Here is a 27809-nt window from a genome sequence, read left to right as displayed (position 1 = left end):
GAAGGACAGAGATGAAGCTCTCCTGCTCCTGGGACCACATAACTGCTGTGAGGAACAAGAAACTGCATTGTGAGGGGCAGGGGCACTGGTGCTGCTCCATTTGGAAGGGCTGAGAGAGCTTTAAAGAATCCCTTCTTTGTCTTATTAACAATTTTTTAGTGCTGGATTAAAAAGCAAGCGTTTAGCAGAACACTGGGTTCAGTGGTGAAGAACCAGCTTGGCCAAACTCTCCTAAATGAGGCCCCTCATGAGGGTGCTCCTCCTGACTGAAATATTAATTTCATTAATTAATGAACATCAATGGGAATGTGGAAGAACCTGCTAGGGAAGCGAGAACCCAAAGTTTTGAGCAGAAACTAAAGAGTTGGTAACACCGGCCTCAAACATGTTCTGCTGAGGACAACACAGAATCTAAAAGGTGCAGGACTATCAACCTCTTCATACTACAAAAGATCACTCCCAGTTTTCCCAGCATTATCTCCTTTAGATGCACCAAGATCCTTCCCTTGAGGGGGGAACACCCCTCAGGGACACCTCTGGAGGCTGGGTGAGAGACTTGCCCACGGTCAGTGCCATGGGTAACATCAATCTCCATTTGATAGTTATTAAGCTAGCTGTATTATTGGTGCAATATATAGAGCACTGTATTAGCTTCACTGTGTAGTAAATAATTCTGATCAGATTGTCGTTTTTTCATTTTTTAAATCTTTTTCCATGTTCTTCTAATCACCATCATTGTCGATTTAAACAAAGCAGTCATTTATTCTTCCTTGTCCTTGTCAGGTGCTGAAAGAAAAGGACATGACAGGGTTCCCTAGGGAGGTATAAACCACCAAGAGCTTTCTATTCTGGAAATGGTTTCTGTGAAAGACATCCCTGGACATATACACAGTTTTGGAGCTGGTATCCAAATACAATATCCAAAATCCAGAAAGTGGATGAGGATGCCTGTGTTTGCTAAGGAAAGCACCTCACCCCATCGTTGGTGGTGCAGGAGATGCTGCCCCGGGGAGGCACAAAGCAGCAACAGCTCTTTGGAGAGAACTTCTATGTTAGAGCAGTCCCTGGTGGATGTGTTCAACACTGGAGGCAGCATCCAAGTTTTGGTGCAGGGCTCCAGGAGGGAGTGGACTGCTCCCACACAGGAGCATGAAAGAAAAGAAGTTCTGGCCTTTACCTCCCCTGGGGAGCCTCTTATCTGCACCACGAACAGTGGGGAGAGCTGCTTGCCATCCAAAAAATAAATGTATTTCTTTTTGCCCCAGCACATTTTTCGAGTAGTGTCCAAACACTTCTGACTTCCAGTCTGCCCTTTGGGCTTCTGAGGCAGTGTGAACAGTACATTTAATTGTCTAGCAAGTACACAGGGGTATAAGGTGGAGTTCTGAATGCCGACAGTGGGAAGGTAAAAGCCAACATCTTTTATGTCCTGGCACCTTTAGTGGGAGCAGTTAGTGGAGGGCTTCAGGTTTGGACCCTGAGGAAGGGAAAGTGAATCACCTCAGTGCAGTTTATAGGTTACAAAAGAAAGGTGTAGTCCAGCACTTGATCTTTCTTCCAGGACTTTCTCTGTGGGAGCAGCTGCTGGAGATTTTTAATTCTGGACACGGATTCTGTGAGAGAAATCTGAGGGCACACACTGAAAAGAAAGAGCAAAGAGCTGCATGCGGTGCAGTTTACAGGCTGTGAGACGAAGAGGAAGGCCAGGGCTAGCATTTTTTTTCTAAGAACTGTATGGAAGCAGTTGCTGGCTGTTTAAAGCTTTGAAGCTGGGCTCTGGCATATTGATATGATGGATGCAGCTGAGAAGGAAAGTGCCAAACTCCAAAATGTGGGGTGTGAGACAAATGTGGAGCCAGCAAGAGTTTCCTCAGCTGGCAGCTGTCGTGACCAAGACTTTTGCTGCATGTTCACAGTTAAGGGACAAGATCTACGTGACTGAAAATAAGTGAAGGCCCAGTTATTTGGAGGAATTTTGGAGGTGGCATCCAAACTTCCTAGGTGGAAAGTGCCACTGCATATTTTAACACACCAGCTCTGTCATGCCCAGCCCCATCCACACATGGATATATAAAAATACACAAGGCCAGGCATAATTTCCACAGCCAATGGCTGTCCCTCCAAGGTGGCTGTAGAGCTCATTTAGTACATGGTTGAGTTCTGTCCATCCCAGATGTCTTCCAGGGCAGTGGAGCCGGTGTGCTGTTGGCTGGAGCAGTCCATACTCACTGCCCATGGTAGGGGGAGTGTCATTCAGCAACCAGTAAATACTGTAAATACTGTGGATGTAGAGCCCAGGCTTTGGGTGGGCCAAAAGGAAATGTTCCAAAATCAAGAGAGAAATTCTGTCTCCCCTACTCCAGCCACACAGCTCTGGATTAAAATTCTGTAGGTGTCCCGTGGCTGGAGTAAAGCCATCTCTGCCCTGGCCCACGCTGCTCTCCAACAAGCACTCCAAAGCAGGAGGAGGCAGTTCCCCCCTGCCAGATCCCAAATTCCTGCTCTTTGCTTCCCTCTATCCCATCTGCAATTCCAGTGCCTGTGGCACAACAGCTGCTCAGCTGGGCCAAGCTGTGAGCTCAGCTCCAAGAACTGGCACAGCAGAAGAGCTGGTGAAGCCCCTCAGGTTTGGAGGAAGTTGCTGACACAACTTACTCAGTAAAAAGGGAGTCAGCAAGAAAACACTGACACACGCTGTGTGTCAAAACTGTCCTGTAAAATCATCACAGTGCAGTGGGTGGATTTATTTCCACCTCCACTCCTCTCAAACAGAACAGGCAAGTGCTGGTCCCTGAGCATTGAAGGCTGCAAAATAAGATTTTCAGGGTGCCTATTATGGATTATTCTGAGAGGGTGCTTCCCACAGCACAGCTCTGAAACCCACTTTGGACAGAACATCTCTGTGGGTGTGCTGCCCAGCTTTCACAAGCAGTGACACAAACTCTGCCAGGAGTTGAGTATCAGTTGGCAAAGCCCTCAAGACCTGGCAAGAGATCCCACAGAGCAAACAAATGAGGGGGAAAAAAAAGAAAAAAAGTTTAAGGATTAATCACATAGGTGAGGAATGTATCAAGTAACAGCCACAGGTCCCTGATGCCAAGATTCTGGTTCAGTGCCCCCTCCCCTTCTCAAAAACACAGCTCACACACTTGCAGTTTTGTTTAGGGTTGTTTTGCGGTTTTGTTTGTTTTTGTTTTTGTTTTTTTTTTTTTTTTTTAATAAAAGAAGGCTTCCAGATAACTAATCACTGTTGTGCTGTTTGTGCAGGACAAACAAACTTTAAATACTAAAATGCACAAGTCAGAACAAGCTGTTTCAAACTGCTCAGCAGTGCAGGCTCAAGCACTTATTTGCAATGGCTTTACTCTTTGTACAATTGGTTCTATATGTAGCAATGACTGAATATAAAGAATATAGTACATACTATTGTTTTCATTGTCAATTTACAAGAGAAAAAAAATAAATATTTTCCATTCTTATTATACATTAACACTTCAGTAGAAAGTTACAGCTGTTGTGTTGGCATGACCTGCAACAGAAGGAGAGGAGGAGGAGAAGGGACATGCATACTTATCTATTAAGAACTCTAAACTATGACTTTGTAATAAATTACAGAGGATAGATACCAGCCAACAGAATACTGATTATCTAATTTCAGTACATTTGTGATTTTTGCTCCATGGTAAAAGCCGAAAATCTTGCAAAATACAAAAGCCAGCAGCTTGCATTATGTAAGTAAGACAAACCACGTGTGGTGTAGCCTCTTCTCCAAATGTTTGTGAATATCAGGCTCGTGGTTTCTCAGGCAAAGGAGATTAAGTTGTTGAGCTGGTCCTTGCACCCTTCACACATAACTAGCACCATAAAGATGCAAGGACCTCAGCAAACACCTAAATTTCATGCTTAATAGATAAAGCATGCATTTTTGTAGAGTTTGTGCAGGGTAGATACTCTGTTCATTAAGGTTACTGTGTAAGAAGATTCTCCACCACTGAAGATGTTACTGTAATTCTGTTAAGATTATTAGCAACATTTTTAAAAGTTGAGCAGGCCTGTGTGGGATTAAAGAAAAGCCTGTGCTCATGGTTCCCCCCTGATTGCTGTGCACTGTACCACTGAACTGAGAGCTGAGGAAACAAAGGCAGCAGCCTGAATGTCCAATGAAGTGGGGGAAAATGAGCTGCAGTTTGCTAAAACAAATAATAAATATTTTTAAATGGCACAAAGCTTTGTACAGGAGGATCTACCAGTGCAAATACATATACATGAGGTACCAATTCGTTCAGATCTTTTTATAGGCCAGGTCTATTTATATGTATCATAAAATCACTCTTAATTTCCTGCTGTCAGATAAATGCTACAGCTTGTCAGCCTGTAAATAAAATCAAAATCAAACCAAATTTTTAGCATATTCAATATCAGATTATTGTACTTTCTCTAGAATTTAGTTTCTGAGCTTTCACTACTGAGACTGTTTAATTAATTTTTGGTTTTTTTAAAAAAAAAGCCCTAGTGATAATTTTCTTTTTCAAGATTTGAGATTATTTGAGGAAAAAGTTAAAACTGTGTATTTAAATTGGAACAGTAACTATAACTGGCTAAATATTTTAACATTGTTTGAAATTTTACTAAGAACTGCTAGGAAGGAGGAACACAGTTATTGCTATTTGAAGACTTAAAATTAAAACAAACCAACCTGAAAGCATAGACAGAACTATTCCAATGGTGAAAATTCTATAGATACAAAACAGCATTCTGCCTAAAATTAGTTCTTTTGCATCTCAACAGTCTTCAAGTTATCTATAGCTTTCTCATCCAGGTAACTTTGATGGCATTTGAAGTGGCCAACTGAGGGGGACACACAGCTTTTCAACTCTGGCAGTTCGTTCTTGAGGCGTTCCAGCTGCTCCACCTGGAAGATATTTGGTTGCTCAGGATTTGAGTCGTATATCCTGGATAAAAGAGGAAAGAAAAAACCACTGATCAGTCTAAACTAGCAGTCCACAGAAATGCACACCAGATGAAGCACCTGGGATTTTTTTCCTTTAACAGAGCAAAATTAGGTCCCAAAGACAGTTTGTTTGGGGTTAGTACCCTAATTTTGCTGATCATCTCACAACATAAAATGGTATTCCCTTTACACAGACTAGTTAGTGTTTCAGTGGATATACCAAAAACCTGCTCACTTCATCTCCTGAAAAATGTGATTTTACAGGTGACACAAAGCAGTGAAACAAGAGCAGAGTTCTAGGCTTCAAAGTTCAAAGAAATAAGAAATTTCAGAGCCCTGAGATTATCTTAACAAACTGTGATATACTGCTTGCACATAACACTTACTGTTTCAAGAAGTATTTCACCTCCCCCCAGTTCAGAACTTTTTCTTATTTAAATTACCATAAAAATTGACCTCTCTCTACACCTAATGCAAATTTTCTCTTTACCATGAAAATCTGATCTCTCTACACCTAATGCAAATTAACCATCCACACTACTTTCAACAGTCTATCCCCTCTTCACTTTCTTCTTTCCACACATGTAAACAAAGCTGCAGGATTTGAGATGTCAGCATCACGCCAGATTGTCCAAACCACATTTTGAGTGACAGTGTAAGCACTGAGCACAACTCAAACACTATTCTGATGTAATTCATTACAAAGAAAAAGCACTGGTGCTCCTGTAACCTAACACTGGTACAGCACCTATTGTAACAAGGATATACCTTGATTTCCCAACACTAATTTGTATTATCAGCATGTTCAGATCCAAAATTTGAAGCCTGGCACCTAGCTGCTCTCACTTTTAGCTGTTGCACACACACAGTTCCAGGTATTGCAGGTCTCCAGGTTTATCTCCTTCAAATGAAAATTTCTGCAAGAAATTACCATGACCTCTGGTCTTTAAGAATGTTCATACTTCTCTTACAATTCCTTCAAGAGAGTTGTTTGTTTTATTTCATCATCCTTTGTCTCTCACAATTCTCAAGTTATGCTCAAAAGGAACCAATGCCACTAACAAAAGAATGTAGTGCTGCTGTGAGAGAGTGCAAGGTGCCCTTTAACCTGACAAGACAACTTGTGAACTGCTGGTGACACCAAAAACAACATGCAGCTCAAAGATGGGTGCAATAATGGGACTCAAGTGAAGAAACACTTCCACAGAAATATTGATATGGATCACAGTCAGGTCAAGGACAAGTTCTGTGAAGAAACTCCATGAAGTGAGGATAGATGCTGTCCAGTTTGATGAAATTCAGAGGGCATAGCATTTAAATTACTTGCACAGCACTTAAAAATCCAACACAGGCCCTAAGATATGACCCAAATTTGCCCAGTGGAAGCTTTGTGTGAAATAACAGCTCTACCTTCCTTCCTGTGCTTTCTTCAGCTGACACCTTATGAATTTCCCTGTGAATTCCAGACAAAACACTGAAACTTGAGGATAGTTTCTATATAAAACACACATTAGGAACTAAGAATCTCCAGCCCTTCTCATCATTTAGACACTGGAACAGCAAAAGCTTAGTTCTTCTAAGCCCCTTGTTCCTAGGACATGGCTAAGCCTGTTTCTAAGCAACTTCTGGCAAGTGAGATTGTGGATGAATTCAACCCTCCAAGCTCCTTTCAAGCTGCCCACTAGAGCCAGTCCACTCCAATGTGTGTATAGTTTCTTTTAAACCAAAGGCAGAGAAGACAACTCAAAGCAAAACTTCAGAATTTCTTGACCCTACTTTTTGTTTGGGTCGACAAAAGTACACCACCAACAGAGCTCCAGTACTTCTCTAATTATTCCCAACATCACTGTAAAGATAAGGAATAAACTCTCATCTCCCTATCCTCCATTCCACAACAGGACAATTATTTGGAAGCAGCTATGCACCAAAGTTTCTCCATTAATAAGCAAGCCTTGCAGAAGGCTGAGAAGTCCTTTAAACATTACTTTTTAAAGTAAGAACCTTCTACAAAAGACTTGCATGGCATTGCAGGGCTCTGCAGTGGGTGTGAAACGGATGTGTCTGGCTCCCGAAAGGTGCTTTGCAACCTCTGAAAACATATACAAGAGGCAGCAGCACTGAAATACTGTTTTCATGCTCGTGTTTTTGATAAAATCTTTGCACTTTTCTTATTTACAAAACAGGGAAGGCTTAGACTTGTCATTGCATAACATCTTAATTCAACCACTGAGTAGATTATAAACCAACTCACACTACACTTCCTCCACATATCCATGCTGTTATTTAGTAACATGCAGTTTCAGGCAAACAGGGCAGCCCAGATTTCAGCAGTCTTCTGCTTTTGAGAAGTGTTTAAAATGCTTTTGTTTCCGTTGCCAGCTGAATTTGTGAAAACGTTGGGAAGGTACCAATACCAGTCAAGCACAGCTTTTGCCTGCAAATGCAACATGCAGCCTAAGGAACTGTGGTGTTTGGACAAAGCTCTCAGCATCCATGTTTGGGAAATACTGATTTAGTATTTTTATGCAGTTTTGTGTATTGCTCAACAAATAAAAAATTCAGATCATGTAAAGTGCATGAGAAAGATGATGCAAGTGTAAGCTAGCACCTACCCCTCTCCACATTGGTATTTAATACACAGCCAGCAGGTGTAAAAACATGAGGCTGCATTTACTGAGTTAAGGATATTCAAACACAGAAATATTTTCTGGACTGTTTACAAAGCCTATCCAGGAGAAAAACACCAGATCAATCACTTCAGAAATCCTGCTTTCAAAATCAACATTTTAACCAAGCCAGAGAATTTAACAAGAGGTTGAAATTTCTTCTCTTATTAAAATCTAAACAGGAGACTAATAAAGCATCTTAAGGATGAGATTTCTGTGCAGACAGAAGATATGTAGAGTCATGCACATGAAGTACTTTCCTGTGTAAGAGCCCAAATAAAAGTCTGAAGGCAGATGTGGCACCTTTCTGTAGAGGCTGCCCTTTTAATTGAAATAATTTAGTTAAATACTGAGATGAATGGTATTGAAGATAGGAAAATAGGAGAATACCATCCCAGCATCCCAGGACATCTGTTTGGATCAATGATTTGGGTGTATGTAATAACCTGCAGCCCAAGTGGAGAAAGGCCTGGATAGGGGAAGGGAATGCACTTGTGTTCTTTCCTCTGCCCCACTGAGATCAGCCTTTTCATATTTTTGGCATTTGTAAGCTTCCCAGATGTAGTCTTGCAGTTTTTTCTCCATGCAAAGCAAAGCCAGACCCCCCCTACCTGCATTTTTTTTTGCCCAGTGCTTGGTATCACCAACTTTTGGCATTCAGGACACAGTTTTTCTGCCATCTTCACAAGTGGCTACAGTGTTTTGGTCAATTCTACATGGATGGTGAATAAAGTTTGGAAAAAAAGAGCTTACAGGAATAATCTCCATGCACACAGTTCATAATCTCAGAAATTAACCATGGCACACGGTAACTCAGTGCCACATACAGGCAACCTAAAATTCACCGAAATTCCTCTATTCACTTCCTAGATTATTTAGGTAATTAGCACTTAACATGGTATAAGTAAAGGTCTAGTAAACAGCAACACAATATACCATATTTGATAGGTATCTGGACTTGGCCATAAATCCAGAGAAAAAAAATTCGCAGAAACGAGAGAAGAAGCACCACCTCAGTTCAGCCCTGGAAATATTCTGGAATTTGAAGACCCAACAATAGCATGAACTGGCTTTACACTGGAACAGATTACTGCAGTCCCTGCTTATTTCTAGACCTTGGAACAGTCATGTACATGTCTCCCTCTCTCTCGTTCTGCTTTTTAACTTAAGTTTTAAATTTATTTATTTCTAAACTTCAAACAGCACAGAATATGGATACGGACACCATACCTATTTAAATTTTTAATAACAACTTCAAGTCTCAAATGATCTGAAATTCTCTGATCACTCTTTACCAAGCAGCTCCAGCTGTGAGCGGAAATGTTTGCTGCCAGGTTTTACATTTCTACATTCCAGGTTTTGCAGGTACCACCTTGCATTTCAAAATGTCCACCTTGAGACATCTGATGTAACTTTCACAAAGTGTCATATCACTAACATGTATTAAGATTGAATTTAATTTTATTCACACAATCAGTAACTAAGGGACACTGCAAAGGGACATTCCATTGTTTGTTTTGGCCTACAGGAAAAAAAAAAAGGAGAAATTACGTTTATAAATTACACTTGACAAGCCTGCAATAACAGCTTTGGAGTTAATACTAATTTTGGGGTTCCTTTCCAAAAAATGGGAAGAAGGTGAAGTCGAAGTGACAGAGGGGAGAGGAGGCAGCGAGAGGAGAGATGAACACTATTAAGAACCCAGACGATCTAAAGAGGGAAGGAAAGTTGAGAAATTGCTGTTCAGTTACTCCACAAGGAAATTCAGCCTTCCAACAAAATGGCTGGTTATCAAAAAGTGAGGTAAAAGGTGTTCTACTGTGCTATCACAACTTAAAACACACCAAACAGTACAATAGGACACATAAGGTGACATGGAGCTGACTTGCAGCCTCGACATAAATGCCACAACATTCAAGTAGTGTGGAGTATCTAAAGCAATAAAAGCAACATGAAGTCAGAAATGAGGCTGTCACCTGTTTCACTGTTTTACCACAGTAGCAAATATCCCCTGCACAAGGAGTAATTAACAACTCTGGAAGACTTGATTAGCAGACATGAGATGAAGAGACATTTCACCAACACTTTACGCAGCAGTGTTTGATTGAAACACCTCACCAATAACAGATCCCTTTAACTTATGCATACCACAGAATAAATCTTATTACCCTGTGCTTGCACATTTTGTAGTTAGAGGATTGTTTCACCTGCAGAAATATTTTTCATTGAGTGAAGGAGGGTCCCAATCCTGAGCTGTGGCAGCAAACAGGACTTAGGTGTCCATGTCTCCTGTCTGAAGCTGATTCACAGTGTAAAAACCTAATTATTCCTTTTTAAACTGCCAGTGAATAGGAGCCATTCTCCTTGTACAGCACAAGAAGTGACACCCCTGGCAAACCTGAGAAGCAATGAAGCCACCACCCTGAAAGGACTCTCAGCTGTCAACAACAGATTGAAGAGAGTTAACTTTTTTTTACACTGAGAGCCTAGAGCAAATATATTTGATTTCTCACCCCTAGATATGATTAAATTGACTCTCAGTTTTCACTTTATAAAACAGAGCCTTTGACAATTATTGATCCCCCTTCCTTTGCTTTTTTTTTTTTTTGGGGGGGGGGTTGGTTTGGGTTTTTTTCAGGTAAAACAATATACAAAGCAAGACCCCTGCTAAAGCCTTCTGTAATTTCAAACTTCGGTTACACTTAATGCTTTCCCAATTACTTTCTTATCTATCAGAAATTTTAGTTTAATAAAGGTTTTCAAATTAAACTTCATCTCACAATGATGAATTTCTCATCTTCAAAGGCAAAAGAGCTAAAACTTTGGGTTTTTGTAAGCAACCAAATAAAACAACAACACTTTTGTTTCAATATTTAACACAGTATTCTGAGGTCTCTACCTGAATTCTTGGATGTAACAGTTGCTTCCTGAAATGAAAAATTTGGCAGTTGGCCCTGGAGTCACTCCAAGCTAATAGGAAAATTTCCTTTTAATAGGAAAAAACGCAAATTCACAGCTTTGAAGCACAACAGAATGTTGTGTTAACTATTTCCACAGCTTAATGTGGAATGCTGAAACTTTCAGTCAAACAACTAAATAACATTTTCTTCACTGTATCATGTACATAACTTAAAAATTACTATTGTGAATATCAGTAGCACTTTAAATGTGTATGTCATACTCTAGTTCTTTAAAGAATCAAATTAAATTTATGTTAATCTCAAGAAAAACCAAAGTTATTTTGCTTCATATCTACAGCTGAAAGAGTGGGAACTGATCTGGGTTTATGGAGTCCTTGTACCTTCTGTACCCAGTCAACCAAGGAGCACCATGAAATTTCACCAGAATCAATTTACCACAGTTTCTAAGCCTGATGAACTATGGTGAACTATGATTATTATTTGAAAAAGCCACAACTAATTACCTGTCATATATTAACCCATGAACACCATATTCTTTCAACTTCTTCCTGTTATCTGGGTCATTTGCATCATCACCCCATGAAAAAATAACCAGGCCTTTGGATATGGCCCGTGTAATAAAGGCTGGATTCCTCAGCAGGTCTTCAGAGTGCACATTAATGCCCTGAAAAACAAAAGACTTCAATTAAAATCCACGTTTCTGAAACACTTACAGCAGCTTTTTTCATCTTTTGACACTGGCATCTCCTTACCATTTCATCCATAATAATAAAAAATTGTTCAGTACAATTGGGGAGTTTATTTATAGCGCTACTTTTAAAAGACTGTCTTAAAAAAACATTTGAAACAATGGACTTCTTTTGGCAGTTACCCAATAAAATGACAGATTTCAAACAGGCAGTAAAATATTAGTTTGATTTTTAACCTGTCAGCTTACCAGCAAGTTTTCAAACTGTGCAAAGTTAATGGCAATCGGAGTTGTGCGAGATCTGAGATCCATAAGCTCTGGATAGAGCTGAGATTCCCCTTGGGTGAGAAATAACACAGGATACTTGTTTTGCTTATGCCGGATCCTGTCAGGGAAAAAAGTCCACAAGTAGCAAATGAAAAAATAAAAGTGAAAAAATAAAAATTGGATCTCAATGTTTTTGAGGGGAATTCCTCTCTTTCCTGAATGTTCTTCTAGTTCCTAGCTGGTGCAAGGAGATGTTTAACATCAAACTGTGTGACAAACTGCTCAAATGACTCCTTTTGCCATTACAGGAGATTATTTATTCCACAGAGGTTAAGGAAAGACAGACTTGATGTTGAACTCTGCCCCACATCCTCAAAATGTTCATATATAATCCCTGAAGGCCATTTAATTCTGTAATTTTCTTCTCAAAAGCACAGATTCATGGTGATCATTTAGATCCATGATCCAGACATGGTTAATATAGAACCCCTAACCTTACTAAAGCATTTTTCAAGCTGGATGCTGTAACAAGATGAGTTGTTCCTAATTAGGCTTGCACATTCCTCAAGTATGACTGAAAAGACTTTGGGATACCAGAAGAAGCCTTAACCTTTTTTTGTTGTGCTAAGAAAGAGTAAAGAATCCAGAAAGGCACTTGACAAAAATATCCACTGTGACTTTGTTCTCCTATGCTATTCTTGGCTCACTTCAGATAGCAAAGTGGTCTTGTTTCAGTTCCCAACTATTTTGGCACCCAAATTTTATGTTTAAGCAAAACATCTGTTATTTATTTCCCGGTGTTTATTTTTAAATACAAAGTAAATTTTACCAAATAAAAATCAATTTCAAAACCAAAGTACATTATTTCTCTCTTCTTAACTTACATTGTGCAAATATCTGCATGAAAAGAAGAAAACACAATTCTTCTTTCTCCAGCATTTATCAAAACAGTTTTCAGAATGATATCTAGAAAAAGGTTCATATCAAAATAAGCTGACAAGTTGCCATCCCATTGTCCATCCTAGGAAAAAAAAGCACAAGTTGGAGTCACTTAAATGAATGCTTATTAAAATAATTTTAACCAGCAATGGTCTCACAGTCAACCTGAGAAAACAGAGAATTCAGCTGGCCAGTCTGAACACAGACTCAATCCTTCAGTCTGTTAAATGTTGGTTAAGCTGGGCAAAGGGAGAATTCAGCTGGCCAGTCTGAACACAGAATCAATCCTTCAGTCTGTTAAATGCTGGTCACAGCTCTCCAGGACTGACAGCCTGAGGGGTGCAGCTGAATTCTCACAGCAACAGAATCCACTGCGAAATTCTGTCTACCCATGCAGGGAATGCATTCCTAGGAAGAGTATTAGAGCTTCAAAACCACAAAGGAATTCCCTGAAGCCCAAGAATTATATCAGTTACTCTCTGCTGTTATTTCTAGCACATGACTCCCACCTACCATTCTCCTTAGCTTCTTTCCCCCACTCCAGGCTTCCAACCCCAGTCCTTCCAACCATTTCCTCCTGCACTGAGTGCTGCACAATCCAGCTGAATCTGCAGCCCTGCTGCTGCCTAGAAGGAAGCAGCTGCTTGCATTGCTGCACCATGCTGTGGCTGCTCCTGCAACTGAGCCAGGAGAGGCTGAGTTGCATTTTCCTGCCTGCCCTGTTGTGATCTGTTGACTTTAAAAAGACTTTCCTATCAAAAGCAGTCTGAGCTGCATTATGAACTCAATCCTATAAATATTTTTTTATCATTTCAAGAGTAAGTTTGTTCATTTGTTGGAGTGGTGCTACTATACCCCCAGTTAAGGAATAAGGCATTATTTTAAAGAAAAGGCACAAAACCGTACAAAAACTATGCCTTTGCAGCTCATAAATTGTCACATCAAATGACAAGCTTTAGCCATGAGAATATCAAAGAATCAAAGTAAAACATATATATGTTTACTCACCCTTTGTTGAGAGATCCATTTTACTTCTATGTTGAAACCAACATCTTTAGAAACAGACTCCAGGACCTGAAAAAAAAAATGTACTATGAAGAGACCCCACAATAAAGGAGGACAACAAGGTAATTGTTGGGAGAATACATTGGAATTTAATGCTAATGGTGTCTAACAGTAGAATTAAAACCTCTAAGTGTTTAACATTTTATACAACACACATATACACCCTTTTCTACTCAAATTTAAACTAATGAATACATAAAAGTGGATAAAATCTTAAAGTCAAGATTTTGACAAGGCACACGTGAGTCAATTCACCTTTGTATGTGTAAGAAATGCCCCATTTGTACTCTTAAAGAAAAAATGGTTTTTCCTTCTCCAAAAAGCTCTTTTGAATGCAAAAAGCATCTTAAGTATGAAATCCAGGAGCTTGCCATTATGATGATGAAAGTTCTTTCATGTGAAATTCTTGTAAAGAATTATTTGCAAGGTGATTTCAAAAGATGGAGCTAAACCAGTCCTAAATGGAAACACTGGAAATTCAGTCAACATTTCTGAGTGTCGGCTTTGAGAAATGGCCAAGCCACTGTGAGGCACTGCCAAAGGCCAGGTGGGGTTTCTTTCAAAATTAAAAAAAAAAAAAAACTGTCAATGCATTAACAGGCAATGTCCAGATGTTAACTAGCTGTAAAACTGAGAGCACCCTGAGCTTGGGCTCCTGAATTCAGCAGCTTGAAACACACAACACAGACTGGTACCTGTAAGCAATGAAAACCCTCCAGTATCCAGCAATAAACCCCCTGTTCTCAGTTCCAGCACTGATATCAGAGGCCTAAACCCGAAAGTCAGTATCCCTTGCTATGTGTGCAAAGCTGAAAGTAAACCACAGGTTTTTCCCCAATCATCTTGCTCCATATTCATCACTTACTCTTTGCAGTGAAGGAAATGGCTGCATCTCAAAAGCAGAGTTCTCTTCCTCTTTAAAAGATGCTGGAAAGAAATATGAAATATTGAATTAAAACAAACAAGCATAATCCCACCAACGACAGCAAGAAAAGATGGGCTCAAAATTGCAAGGCCTTTAGGAGTGAACAATGAAATCAGGTCTCCCTTTTGATCACCTCCACCTTTTCCTCTAACACTGACATACTCCCATGATGGCGTTGGCAATTCTTGGTTTGGAATGTAAAACCTTGCCACAACATGTATCAGAATGGCTTCTCCTATCTCCCATCCCTCACCACTTCACTCGGTGAATTATATCCACAATAAGCCTTGGCTATCCAGCCTTATCTGTTTTGGTTTTTTTTATTTTATTTTATTTTAGCTTTTCTGATACAGGTAGGACGTGTGAGATAATTTGCTGTCCCTACAAAGAGGATAATTAAGGCAAACAATTTACAGCACTAATAAGACATCCTACAGCAGTTACCAAAGTTTTTGTCAGCAATTCTGAAGAGCTGAAGACACAGTTGGAGAAGCATAAGATGGAAATATTAGTGGCAATTTTGTTGTGATTATTCAGGAATATTTATTGATCTATATATTTCCTTCTACCCTTCTGTCCCTCTTCCCAAGGGAGTAAGTTCTGTTCAGATATTTCCTTCCCAGTAAAGAACTCTACAGCATGCACAAAATTAACTGGATAAGCATTTAGAAACGTTCAGGACAAATGTGATCACAACAAGCAACTGCAACCACAAAATTTCTGTAATTACATGGCAATAAATCAATCCCAACACTCCTCCAAACTAGTACATACCATTGTGATCTTTTACTTTCAGGGCCGTCACGTGAGCCAGCTGAAGAGCATAAGAGCAACATTAACACTCTGCCCACATCTTCCTACATGTAAAATGTAACTAATTTTGCTTTAAAATTTTAAAGCAAAAAACTTTAGTTTAAACTATTTTGCTTAAATTGTTTTAAAGTTTAAAAGTCTATCATAGACACAGTTTCAGTAGCTTGTAAAAGAATAAAAGACATACTAGTACACATCACGATTTTCTTTCAAAGTTTGTTTTAAGGATTTCAAGAAAAGCTCAAAATTCAGAAATCATTTTAAGGGTAAACCCAATACAAAACTGTAATGCAATATCAGGATGTGAAGAAGTCTGAACATTAATCCCTCATCTGTGATTCAATCCAGTGCAGAGGGCTGACCTGTTTTACATTACAGTCACACATACTGAGCTAGAATGAGGCCAGACACAGCCAACTCCCTTGCTCCATTCAAATGCTCTCTCCACAAAAAGGAGCAGACCAAGTAATTTGAAGTAAAAAGAATCATATGGTTGTTGGACCAGCTAGATGGTTTTCTTGACTGAGGGCAGGTATTTCAGCAGGATCTTCAGTAGCCCACTCTACTGACTTTTTTTATTTGGAAGGTAGAGCAGATCAACATTGTTGAATGTCCATTTAACATTCAAAAATTACATACCATATTTCTAGAGGATAAAAGTAATCACACTTATCCAAGTTGTAAAAAGAGTGCAAAAGTATTTTTCTTGGAATTACCTAATTGTTTTGTTTGTACAAATTTTAAAACTGTGCTCTCCCAAACTATCTATAGTTACTCCCAAAACCTCCAGACTTCATACACCATTTGAAATTCTTCACACAGCATATTGTACTAGCCAAGGTAACCATACCTTTAATAACTGCAGCTGATCAAATGTGAGTTCTTTGACTGCAATCTCAAACAGTTCCAAAGGCTCTGTATCCAGTTTCTTTGAAGAGAACCAACACATAATTAAGCATCACTGAAAACACCAAAAAAGCCTACATATTTTTATATAGTAGCATTAAAGGCAATTAATGTTTCCTATTTTATTGATAAATATACAAGTGATATCTTGATTAAGATGCTCAGTTTTCACATGACAACACAGGCACTTAAAGGCATAAAACAGGTGTCAATTCGAAAAAAACCCAGTGTTTGCTCTTTCAGAGGCTTTAAAGTTCTTTCTTCTCAAGATGTTAGCATAATTATTCTGTAAAAACTTGACTGGTAATGTAGTCAGGAAAGATGTTTGCAAGTAAAGTAATGCAGTAAAAGATATTCCAAGGCAGTTCAGTTTACTGCTCTTTATCCAATGTCTTAGAAACTAATCTGGCCTCCTTTTCCTGGGGAAAAATTCACACAGAGACCACTCCCAAAATAAAGATCTGGTGTCAAAAAGAATCTGTCCATCTCTCCTTCTCACTAAGAAATTTTTACTGAGCCAGACAATACTGAGTGAAGATACACTGAATATTCATTGCCCCCAGTCCTATTTCCATTTCCACAGCTGTTCAAAACCAGGCTTCTTATCAAGTGCAACACTGCAGTGGGTGTGGGAGCTTGAAGACACAAGACTCAGTGCCAAGAAGACAGAGCAATGGTGTCTGCAATCTCTCTCTGGATTCACTGCCAGAACCAGGAGGCGAGATAGCCAGAACAGGACAGAATGCAAACATTCAGGCCTGAGCATATATTCAGCCCCATAGGCACCACTGAATACAGCAGAGTTGTCTGCTTTTTTTTCCTTCCAAATCTTAAGTCAGAAAGAAGCTAAACAGTAACTACAATGTAGCCTTGAAGAGTGCCAAACCAGGCATCTGAAATGCTGCTGCTACAGCATCAAAAGGAAAAAACTCTACTGCCCTGCTCTATGCACAAAGGAATGCTGCATATTTATTCCCATTCCATCCCTTGAGTCCCCTGAATTATTTCTGAGAGAGCTTGACATTTTACATTTCTAGAATGAGCATATTTATATATAAAATGCAGACATTATCTTCTTTACCTTTTTCATGGCCATGCAACATGTCAGATCATGGTATACTATAGGCACATGATCCTTGGACAGATGTACATCAAATTCCACATATGCTGCTCCCTAGAGAAAATTGAAAAACACACAGAACAAAACAAAAGCCCTTTAACTACTTATGTACAAGGACCACAGAACTGCATGCAAGTATTGTCAAGTTTTCACAGCTCCTGGAAATCAAGCAGAAGTTGAATACGACTGGCTGTTAACACTTAAATCATGCTCAGCAATGGGTTATTAATGATGAAAAAATTATATGACAAATTATCTTAATTACCACAATACAGACATATATATCTATATCTATCTTGTTTCATTTTCTAAACCCTCCAGTCAGATTCAAGTCTTGTGAGCCTAATTACCGAGAAAGACTAAGATGGTATTTTTAAACACAAATGTTTTAAACACAGATGACTTTGAGGCATTTTCCTCCCTCCTTCCCACCACCCCACCAAGAGACTGCCAAGGCTTTAGGGAGATATTCCATACAGGAACAAACTGCTGAAGTGAGTACTGTAACTAGTGAGTAACTAGTGAGTAACACAGTAGCAGTGTGTTCTAACCTCTGCAAGAGCAGAAATAGCTGCATTCAGCATTCCCCTGCCCTTTTCAGCTGCAAGAGATTTTCTGCTAGGCTTTAAAAAATGAAGAAAGATCCAAAAGCTCTAAGTACAGTCTTTTGGAAAAGAGAGAGGAGCCAGCAAGAAAGAGAAACACAGTAACAGGTTTGGGATTTTTACTTATATTGGCTGTCTGCAAATCATTCCTTTGAAGCCCTCTAAGAATACCATTTATCAATTATCACTCTGACACCCACTTTTTCAATCAGCAGAGAGAAAATAGGGCATGTGGGTTTTTTCAGCCCTTTTCTCAGCAGAAATATTTTCAGAGTGGTGGCTTTCAGCCTTTTCAATCTGCAAAGGGATGAAAGCACTTCTCTGATGATGCTGCTGATGACTCGAGAGCAAATTTCTGCCTCAAGGCATATTTCTTGTAAGCACTTTAAAAGCTGTCTATAAACCTGTAGTGTTCACTCAAGGATTAAGAACTACTGTTCAAAACAAGAACTTAGTAGCTACAGCTTTATTCAGTGATCAAGATTACTGGAAGGAATAAAAGTGACCACCTCCATCACAGAATTTAGGCACACAGAACTATTATTATCTCCCAAACTGGAAGTTCTGTCTTAGGATTTCAAGTCTTCACTGCACCAAGCACCAAAACAAGGATTGGTTTATTCTACCACCAAAACAAGGATTGGTTTATTCCACTAGCTCAGCTCCCAAGTGACATTTTCACACAGCAAGTTTCAGTACACAGCAGACCCAGAGCAAGACCTTTGCCACGTGAGAGGATGATGACAGATCCCAGCAATGCCAAAACTGTGTTCATTTGTTCAAATTGTCTGTACAGGGTTGAGATTAGAATTCTCCCTGTATTAGAATATCACCATAATATACTAAATGGAAGTTTTGATTTTTTTAAGGGACTTGAGAATGAGAATCTAATCTACTATTAACTTCCCACATGTCAGGCAATTTCCACAGTGATTTTATCTAAATTACATCAGTGCAATTACCATTCACTGTACTGAATGAAGCAAATTAAGCATACAAGCCGGCCTAGTTTGCACTAGACAGGTGCTGTGTGCATGAAAATATGTGTACATACATGACTAGCTGCACTCCTCAGGGATGCAATGGTGTTCTCTTGAACTTTAGCAAGTCTGAAACAAGACACAGGAAAAAGGCTTTGTTAGATGCAGAACAGCACAGAATTGAAACAACAGAAATACAGATCAGAAGTTTTTCTTTTAGAGAATACCCACAACTTGATACTGAAGTAAATGTCTGTGGGTTGCAGCTTTTTAAACTGTCCCTTTCCTCAACTGATGTCAGTGACACAAACCGACTTCCCCAGTTTGAAATGCAAACAAACTCACTTAGCTGTTGTTGTGGAATTCCCTGCTCCCCTGTGCCCAACATCCAGGGTTGTTCTTGGTTTCCAGTATTTAGCATATGAAGCCTTCATATCACAAGTGTATCCCTGGATGGGTTTGATAATGATGTAGTCCACTGCAAGAAAAACAGCAAAGCTTCACATGTCAGGAAACAGCAGCTGGCTTTGAGGAAAGTTATCTGCATCTGTTGCTGGCATCAACTGTACCTCTAACTTTTCCAATTGTCTTCCTTGGATTTCTGCTCATAATAGCAAGTGTAAGAACTCCAGCACTCTTTCCCAGTTCTGCAATTGTGGATGACAGGAGGCAGGCAGAGCCTACGTGCCCTGGGAGCACGTCATCTTGTACTACCTTCTCACCTAAATCTTCCTAAAAACAGAACAAACAAAAACCCAAAACCCCTGCTGTTAGATGGGAGTGAGAACTCTAAACAAACTCTTCTGGCTTGCTCCTCAGGCCACAAGGTTTCTTGTATGTTACACAAAACACTAATTTCAGTTGAAATTGTTTAATGTAACAGTGAGTGACGAATTACTACCAGGAAAATGAAAAATTTGTCAAGAATCTACAGCACTCACATTTTTCTTTGACACCCCTTACATTTGATAAGCTTTTCACATCAAAATAGCATGCATGGAATAGTCTGCTTTCCAAAATGCCCAAGTTCTGTTTAGAACAAAAATTAACTGGAGTAATATTTATGCCTAAAATGCTACAAAACCTGGTATGCATTTGCAGAGAAGAACTAATACACAGAATGTGCACTTGACCATAGTCAAGTTCAGGAACTATGTAGACACTTTACAATTATGACTGTAAGTGATGTTAAAGGCATTTTCAGACCAAACAGAGAATGCTTAAAAAACTTTATTCTGTGTAAGTTGCTTTAAAAAAACCCCAAAACTTCAAATATTAAGATCTTTCTGGGGAAAAAAATAGTGCAAAATATCAGACACTGTAGTGAGAATCCAGTTTTAATCTGCACAAGTTAGTTCAGAGATATCTCTTTTGCTTTTAAGATAAAAATTTAGATTCCATAATTGTGATATAACCAGTTTATATATACATTGTCCAGGTTGAAGCAGGAGAAGCGGAACTTAGCTCTGACAAAGGATTAATGTCAAGCCAACCTTGGTATCAAAGCATGCAATACTGCACACACACAGATTCAAGTCTAATTTGTACTGACTTCTAAACAAGCAGAACTGAAAAACTTCTTGTGCAACATCAAGAAGGCTCACAAAAACCTTTCTACAAATGGGCTGGGAGTCAGTAGTCTCATACTTCTGTCAACAAATCCAAAAGATCAAGAACATCAGGCAGAAGCTCTCTTTCACAACAATCGACTCGAGCTCCAAAAGGCAGGCTGGAGCTGTTTCTTAGGGGTAAAAGTGACATACCTCAAAAAAATCAAATATTAACTCCAAGTTATCAGGCTCCATGGTCTGTATTGTGTACTCTATCCATCTGTCTGGCTGCAGGGCATAGCCACAGTCTGGCTGAGAGTGCCGACACTTGTAGTCGTTGTCGCTGATGATGGAGAACTCCACCGTGTTTGCCATCTTCTGAGGGACAGTGGGGGAGGTCCTCTCTTGGCCCTCCTCATCATCATCCTTCTCGAGGCCTTCCAGGGTCAGCTTTACTCTGCTCAGCCAGAAACACAAAATAAAATGGTTAAATCACTGCAGTGTCTTTGGGAGGAATAAAGATTTGGGTAGAAGCTTGAGCAGAAGCTGATATGATACAAGAATTCTTCTCAACTCCACCACTCACAGAACAGCACAGGGTCAAGAGTTTACAACCATTGTCTAAATCCTATTTTAGTCAGATTTCAGTGCTCAAGTCACTGCTGAAAGTTGAACCTGGATGAATATGAAAACTCTACTGGTGGTCTGAGAAGCAGCACTCCTCCAGACTGGGCTGCCAAACAGACAGCCTTCCTGTACAGACTGACAGCCATAATGCCAACAGGCTAAGGAAAAGCCCTGAAAACAGCAGTCATCATCAAGATCAAAACCTGAACACTGGTGGCTGCTGATGTCTCTCTGAAAAGCCAGATAAGTATACAAGTAATATAGGCTGAAGTAATTAAGTCCATTGAAAAATCCTAAATGAACATTTAAACTGAATGGATTTGTGAAAAATCCTGGACTAAGAAGCATAAGCCTCTCTATAAGACACAGAGTTCTTTATCATACAAAGCAAACCTTCCAGACAAAATGAGTTATGCCAGTGATGTAAGTGTACATGAGTAAACCAAATCCCTTCCAGCAGATGGGATACAGGATTACCACTTATAAATGCCAAGTCACCAGTAAAACTGAAGTCATATCTTGAAGAAATAATTACAATCATAGAAGTCTATTACACCAAGTCCACAATAAAATATATCCTCATAAAAAAAGAAAAGAAGTCACAACACAAGTACTCCAGAAACTTGAAAAATGACACTTCCACAGTGAGTGACAGTCACAGAAACTACTGGACAGATCCAATACTTTAGGACAGAGTATTTAGTGAGTGCATCTAGCTTATCAAGTTTTATTTCAACCATTTAATTTAGGCAAGAAGCTGGCTTCAGAAATTGCTCTCTCTACCTGCTATAACATGCAAGGAAAAAAAGGCAAAGCTGTAGACAACACAGTATAAATATTAAATCTCACTGAAGAACATTATATTAAATAAACCTTCACCTCATCAGCTAATCTGCAATTGGTAGGAGGGGGAATCAAATCAAAACTGGAAAAAAATAAATAAATCAAGTATAACAGATCCATGGAATGGTTTGGGTTGGAAGGAATCTTAAAGATCATCTAGTTCTAACCCCTCTACCACAGCCAGGGACACTCACTCGACCAGGTTCCTCCAAGCTTCATTCAACTTTGCCTTGAACTACCCAGGATTCAGCACCTACAACTCGGGATAACCTGTGCCAGCTCCTCACCACCCACACACCAAAGAATGTCTTCCTCATTTCTAATCTAACCCCGTTCTCTTTCAGTCTAAAACAGTTCTCCCTTGTCCTGTCCCTCCAGGCCCTTGTCCGAAGTCCCTCTTCAGCCCTCTTTAGGGACTGCTACAAAGGTCTCCCCCAGAGTCTTCTCTTCCCTAAGCTGAAGAGCACAGAATTTCTCCTCCTGTGTCCACAGCACAAGTGTTCCAGCCCTCTGAGCACCTTCTGTTCTCCTCTGGACTCACTGTAACAGCTTCATGTACTTCTTATGGATCCTGCTGCAGTCCAGGGCTGCAAGTGTCCAATGCTGGGTCACACTGAGCTTCTCATCACCAACATTCCAAGGCCCTTCTCCTCAGGGCTGCTCTCAATCCATTCTCCACCCAGCCTGGACTTGGGATTGTTCCAACTCAAGTGCAGGACCTTGGACTTGGCCTTGCTGAACTTGGTGAGATCTGAAGCTCCCTCTGGATGGCAGCCCTTCCCTCCAGTGTGACTGCACCTCTCAGGCTGGTGTCACCAGCAAACTCCTGAAGGGACACTCCATCCTGTTCTCCATGTCACCAACCCCTAAGGGACACCCCTCATCCCTGGTTTTCACTTGGACATCAAGCTGCTGACCACAACACCCAGAGCAACCACCCAGCCAAATCCTTATCCACCGTGGGCAACAGTGCAGTCTCTAAACACCAGGGCTGAGATACCCATTTCTGACAATTAAGTTAATTGGAGTTATAATAATACCTGCTTTTTAAAGCACCTCTGCAGAGAAAAGCACCAAACTGATTTAAGTAAGAATCTAAGAACACTACAGTTCCAGCCAAAGAGCAAGAAACACCGAGACATGTATGGAGTACTTTAACACTTGGAAATTGGGCTATTAGCAACCCAAAATGAATTTAAAGGCTACATTAATTAAGTTAAAAAATATTACTAGTATTGACAATAAACATGAGATAAATTGCATACTGAGATGAGCAGGCTCTTACCTAAACCTTGATGTTTTAAATTTCTTCTTAGATATCAGTACAGGGGGTTTTTCAGAATAATGCAGACGTAGCCTGATTTCTGTCTGACATGTCAGCCACCCAGCATCCACAGTTTTAACACCATCTATTCAAAAGCCAAACAGAAAAGACATTTCAGTGACTTATTTCAGGCAGATCTATGCAGTTCATCTTCCAGATAATTCTCCTTACCAGCCTTGGCCTACAGTAATGCAAGAGGTTGGGTGCAGCCTTTCCCCAGTGTTTGTGAACTACCCCAAACAGCCAAAGGATACTGCAGCTGTCTGCTGGCTTTTAAGGGGATTAAACAGGAGCAATGATCATGTGTAAAATGTCTGCAGGACAGCACTGAGTAACATCCCCTTGTCCTGGGATGTCTCAACACATGGAATAATACTGACAGGAGCTCTGAAGGTTCATGAGCAATTAGAGGCTCCCTGTTTCTGATAAAAGAGTGTCCACTAGCTCATCACAATCAGTGTCAGTAAAGCAGTGCAAGTCTGCAGGACAGGGTACAGCAACAGTTTTGATAAAAAGTATGGGGAATCCTCACCCTGAACAGCAAAACAAGGAAAGCCTACAAGCAGGAGGACCAGAAACACAAGGTGCTGAAGCAAACCCCAGTTTTGAGGAGTTCCTAAAGAGGCAAAGCCATCCTTTTATGAGGATATGAGGGGGAAATAGAAAAGTCTGAAGACAAGATTTATGAGGTATGATAAAGGGCTCCTTTCAATGTCAGAGGACTGAACATGAAGGGAGAGGTGGGTCAGAACTGTTGGACGTGAGACATTTGTGTAGACACAAGAACATGACGTGTGGGCTCACAAGAACCTTTTGGCAGCTGCATCTCTTAACTGAACAGGCAGAGTGGGTACATTCAGTGTGAGTGATGATTTTTCCAGGCATGAGGAGTTCTTCTAAGGCTAGGTATTAAGAGAAACCTCCATCTCTTCTGTATTTTCAAAAAATGCAAGCTCATGATTTAAAGTTCCCAAATTTCAACCTTTAACACCAGAGTGACAACACTTCCATTCTGCCTAGCAGCCTTCTATTAACATTAGAAGGGGTAACAGCCTGAGTGTGAATTCACAAATGCTGGATACAAAAACAACTGTAAAAGCAGAGGAAACTATCATAGGCAATTCTTCTCAAAACCTAAAATCTCAAACATTTTTCAGTTACAAGACTTAACCTTGTTTAAATTAAATTTGTGGTAAAGAATAAAGGTTAATGTATCTCACTTACTACAGATTCCAAAGTCTCCATCGTCGACAGTAATTTCATTTTCTAGAATTGAAAGGAATGGAAAAGAATGGAAAAAAGTAATTAGTATTCATATATAAAAATCACTGCCAAGTTAAATTAATTCTACTTTTCCACTTCACTTCTATAAAGTGTATCTAAAAAAAGGTAGGAAAACTGAAACCGACAAAGCAGCATGTTTTCTGCAACCTTCTATAAAGATTGGTCTCAAATTACGATTTTTCTCAGTTTCTGCATGAAAAAAAAACAACCAACAACATAATACCACATTTCACTTCAAGTAATCTGAACTGAGAGTGAAAAGATTGCACATTTTTCTGGCTTGCTGCAGTACTTTGCTGATAACTACATCCCACTAGTATCTAAGATGCTTTACTTGTCAAAGTAGTGTCAAGGATATTAAATTTTCTTGCAAACAGACAAGAAAGTTGTCCTGCTGCACATTTTAAACTTCTAAATTGAGTTAGTCACAATTAAAATGCTTATTCTGCCCACATGACAGAAACCAACCTAGCACAAAATATTGAAAACACTCACTTTACACTTACTTTTATCCTTACTCTTTCCAGTGCTTTAAGAACTGAAATCTTAAGGCACTGAGTAAATTCACCAGCACTAACAGAACTGCCATAATCTAAACAAACCATGCATTTCTCAAAACATAAAACTTCATGTAATTTTGCCTCTACAATGGTTAAACATTTTTCTTTTCCCTAAGAATCGTTTGGCTCCTAATCTGATTTCTTAATAACCACAGGCAACAATTTAGGATCAAAATGACCCAGTGCTAACACACTGTGTTTGCTGCATTTTCTTAAAAACGGCTTGTGAAGAATTGAGTACTACTTGGGGAAAAAAAAAATCCCAATTGTTTGGAATGAGGTAATCTAAATTTAGAGATAAAAGTCTAGGCCCTAGCAGAGGATAGACTGCTTCTCTTATCAGTTACTGACAAATACAGAAATAATTTCTTACAGGAACAGAAACACTACTAATTCAACTGAAATTCAAAAGAAAATAAAGTAAAGGGAGAACGGAACGTGATCATGGCACTATTAATGACTAACAAACAGTTTCTTTGATACCACCTTCTTTCTAAAAGACATCTTTTAATCAGAAAGCTTCTTAACAAATGTAAACTTCTATGTGTGGAGAAAATAATATTTTTCATGTGCTAGAAAAAGACAGTGCATAAAACATGCCATAGCAGCATAAGAGATCTAAACTACAAGCTACATTCAAAGGTTATTTCAGTCACTCTTAAACCCCAGACTTTTTCCCCTGCTTTCAGAAAAGCATTAGTAACTTATATGCAAGTCTGCATGCCATCCTTTCTTTCAGCAAAATTGCTGGGTAAATAGGTCCATTCATGTTTCTATTTCCATTAATCCATTTATTTAAAGAAGCCTAATTAAACATTTTTGGTTTAAATTTTTACTAATTAAGTAGTACTTAAATAAAAACAGCAGTGACTTCACACCCTCCCCCCCGCTTTTCTTTAAAAAAGATAATATGGATCCTTAGTCTCAAACAATTAAACTTACAGAAAATTATGACAATTTTAAATTAATAAAAAAACCCCAACCCACATAATCTTAAGGATGACAGCAAATAATTTCACATCCACTTCATTTTGAAGCCACTTTATATATATACACATATATTTTGAGAGTAAGGCCCATGTTGTGCAAAGAACAAGTCTATACCTCCCACACATTAATAAATTTAAAGTATTTTAAAGCTATAGCTATCAATCCCTCTAAACCAGTGTGCAGCATATCAGCAATCTTATGCATATGCCTCAAACAGATGCAGTTGATGCCCATACCTAAAGGGGTAATTGATCGTGGTTGTAGATGAGTCTCCCACGTGTGAACTATGACTTCGCAGGGACCATCGATAGTCTGTAATTTAAAAGTTAAATGTCTGCAATAATGTCTTTTGTTAGAGCTGACTTTGTAACCCATGAAGCTGGTTGGGATGGTTGTGAACTAAACTTAAGAGATTTTAGGAAGTAACAGGAGAAGAAGAAAGAGAGGGGAACAGAGAGAGAGAGAGAGACTGAAGGAGAAAGAAAGAAAACAGATGAGGCTTCTTACCCCTGCAACTGCTGATGACTCTGTTTGATGTGTTGTGAATACATGACAAAACTTGTGACAGTCTGACAGGCAGAGAAGTTACATGGAATCATTAAACCTTTACTGCTAACAGATACTCTGCTGGACTACTTTAGTTTCCTTCTGACACACAAAAAAAATCCTCAACTCATTAAGAGTGTTCACTTTGTTCTCAAGATACAGCAACAGTTTATGAAAAACATACCCCACGTATCTAATTCCAAAGAGCACTCAGCATCTACTCATGCACATAGCAGTTGCAGGGGTGGGTTCTTCTTCAAAATTTGCCTTACTAAATTCAAGGACTATAAAACACAGTTATTTTAGTTGTGGTACTGGAAAGCAAGTTATTTACCAGCTAATTGAAACATAAATAATTGTGTGATTGAATCAGCCAGCAATGAAGGGCCTGCAGTCTATTCCAGCTGGACCAGGATAAATTAGATTCTTTCATTGGAAAGAAATATTGTCCACTAAAAGAATACATTTGTTGAAAAAAATAGTCAAGACTCAGATAACCAGAGCAGTAACACAATCACTTCTTTCAGAACAATTTAACTCTGAAATAGCTTTCAAGGTAAAAGCTTTTAGGTAACCACAACTTAACAACAGAGAGAAGGTGCCTGATTCCCAGTTCAGTCACCCTGAGAAGTTTCACCTAGCATGGCGCAGTTGTTACTATCAGATAGATGTCAAATAGCTGTAATTTGTCATTTGGATGTTTTGGGGCCTAAGTAATGCTAACTTCCAAGAAAATTTGCTACTATTGCCAAAGACATGGAAACTTCAAGGCCAGCTGGTCCCTTAATTCAGGTTCTTCTTTAAACAGATTTCAGATCCACAGGGACATCCAGACAAGCTTCAAATTCAGTGGTGTAATTACTCAGGCCCATAATGCTTTGTTCCATTACAGCTCACTCAAGAAATTCTTTCAATGCAGATGGGATTTCTTGACACACACTGACCACATTTAATCTCCCATGCCCTTGGGTGAGTTAACAGCAAACACCAAACATTCAGCAAGTGCTCAGTAGAACAGGTTTGCTCTGCGGGTTTCAGATAAAGCAATGCTCCTAACCAGTTCAGAGGCATCCACACGTAAAGGTCAAGTCAAAATAAAACACATATGCTTAGTTATGTTTCAAAGACAGAGGGCATGTAAAATATAAACAAAATTATATGATTGCTTTCAGTTTATTCCTGTTATGGGGCAGTTTTAGTTCCCAACTTCTCACTGCTGCCACAATGGCCACACTTAGG

General features: G+C 39.4%; 1 protein-coding gene across 5 annotated transcripts in view; it reads right to left on the bottom strand.

Annotated features, from left to right (window-relative positions):
• Window positions 1-3412: 3412 nt before the first annotated feature.
• The window catches only part of GPCPD1 (glycerophosphocholine phosphodiesterase 1), a 42222-nt gene continuing 17825 nt past the window's right edge, over window positions 3413-27809 (bottom strand). For 4 of the 5 annotated variants that reach the window (XM_083856226.1, XM_083856224.1, XM_083856225.1 and 1 more), the window contains exons 5-20: window positions 26261-26336; window positions 24415-24456; window positions 23152-23275; window positions 20610-20853; window positions 19416-19578; window positions 19192-19324; window positions 18921-18975; window positions 17223-17315; window positions 16086-16163; window positions 15197-15236; window positions 14363-14424; window positions 13441-13506; window positions 12378-12514; window positions 11476-11611; window positions 11042-11202; window positions 3413-4952 (exon numbers count right to left, since the gene is read on the bottom strand). In XM_083856226.1, coding sequence (XP_083712352.1) covers window positions 4766-4952; window positions 11042-11202; window positions 11476-11611; window positions 12378-12514; window positions 13441-13506; window positions 14363-14424; window positions 15197-15236; window positions 16086-16163; window positions 17223-17315; window positions 18921-18975; window positions 19192-19324; window positions 19416-19578; window positions 20610-20853; window positions 23152-23275; window positions 24415-24456; window positions 26261-26336 — 1797 coding nt within the window. In that variant the 3' untranslated portion in view covers window positions 3413-4765. Of the gene's footprint in view, window positions 4953-8228; window positions 8330-11041; window positions 11203-11475; window positions 11612-12377; window positions 12515-13440; window positions 13507-14362; window positions 14425-15196; window positions 15237-16085; window positions 16164-17222; window positions 17316-18920; window positions 18976-19191; window positions 19325-19415; window positions 19579-20609; window positions 20854-23151; window positions 23276-24414; window positions 24457-26260; window positions 26337-27809 lie in introns of all 5 variants that reach the window. The other variant, XM_083856227.1, reaches the window with a different exon arrangement.

This window comes from Zosterops lateralis (genome assembly GCF_965231275.1).
Source record: "Zosterops lateralis genome assembly, chromosome: 3".
Taxonomy (NCBI): Eukaryota; Metazoa; Chordata; class Aves; order Passeriformes; family Zosteropidae; genus Zosterops; species Zosterops lateralis.
The sequence above is the reverse complement of the archived record's forward strand: the minus strand, read 5'-3'. Positions and strand labels throughout refer to the sequence as shown.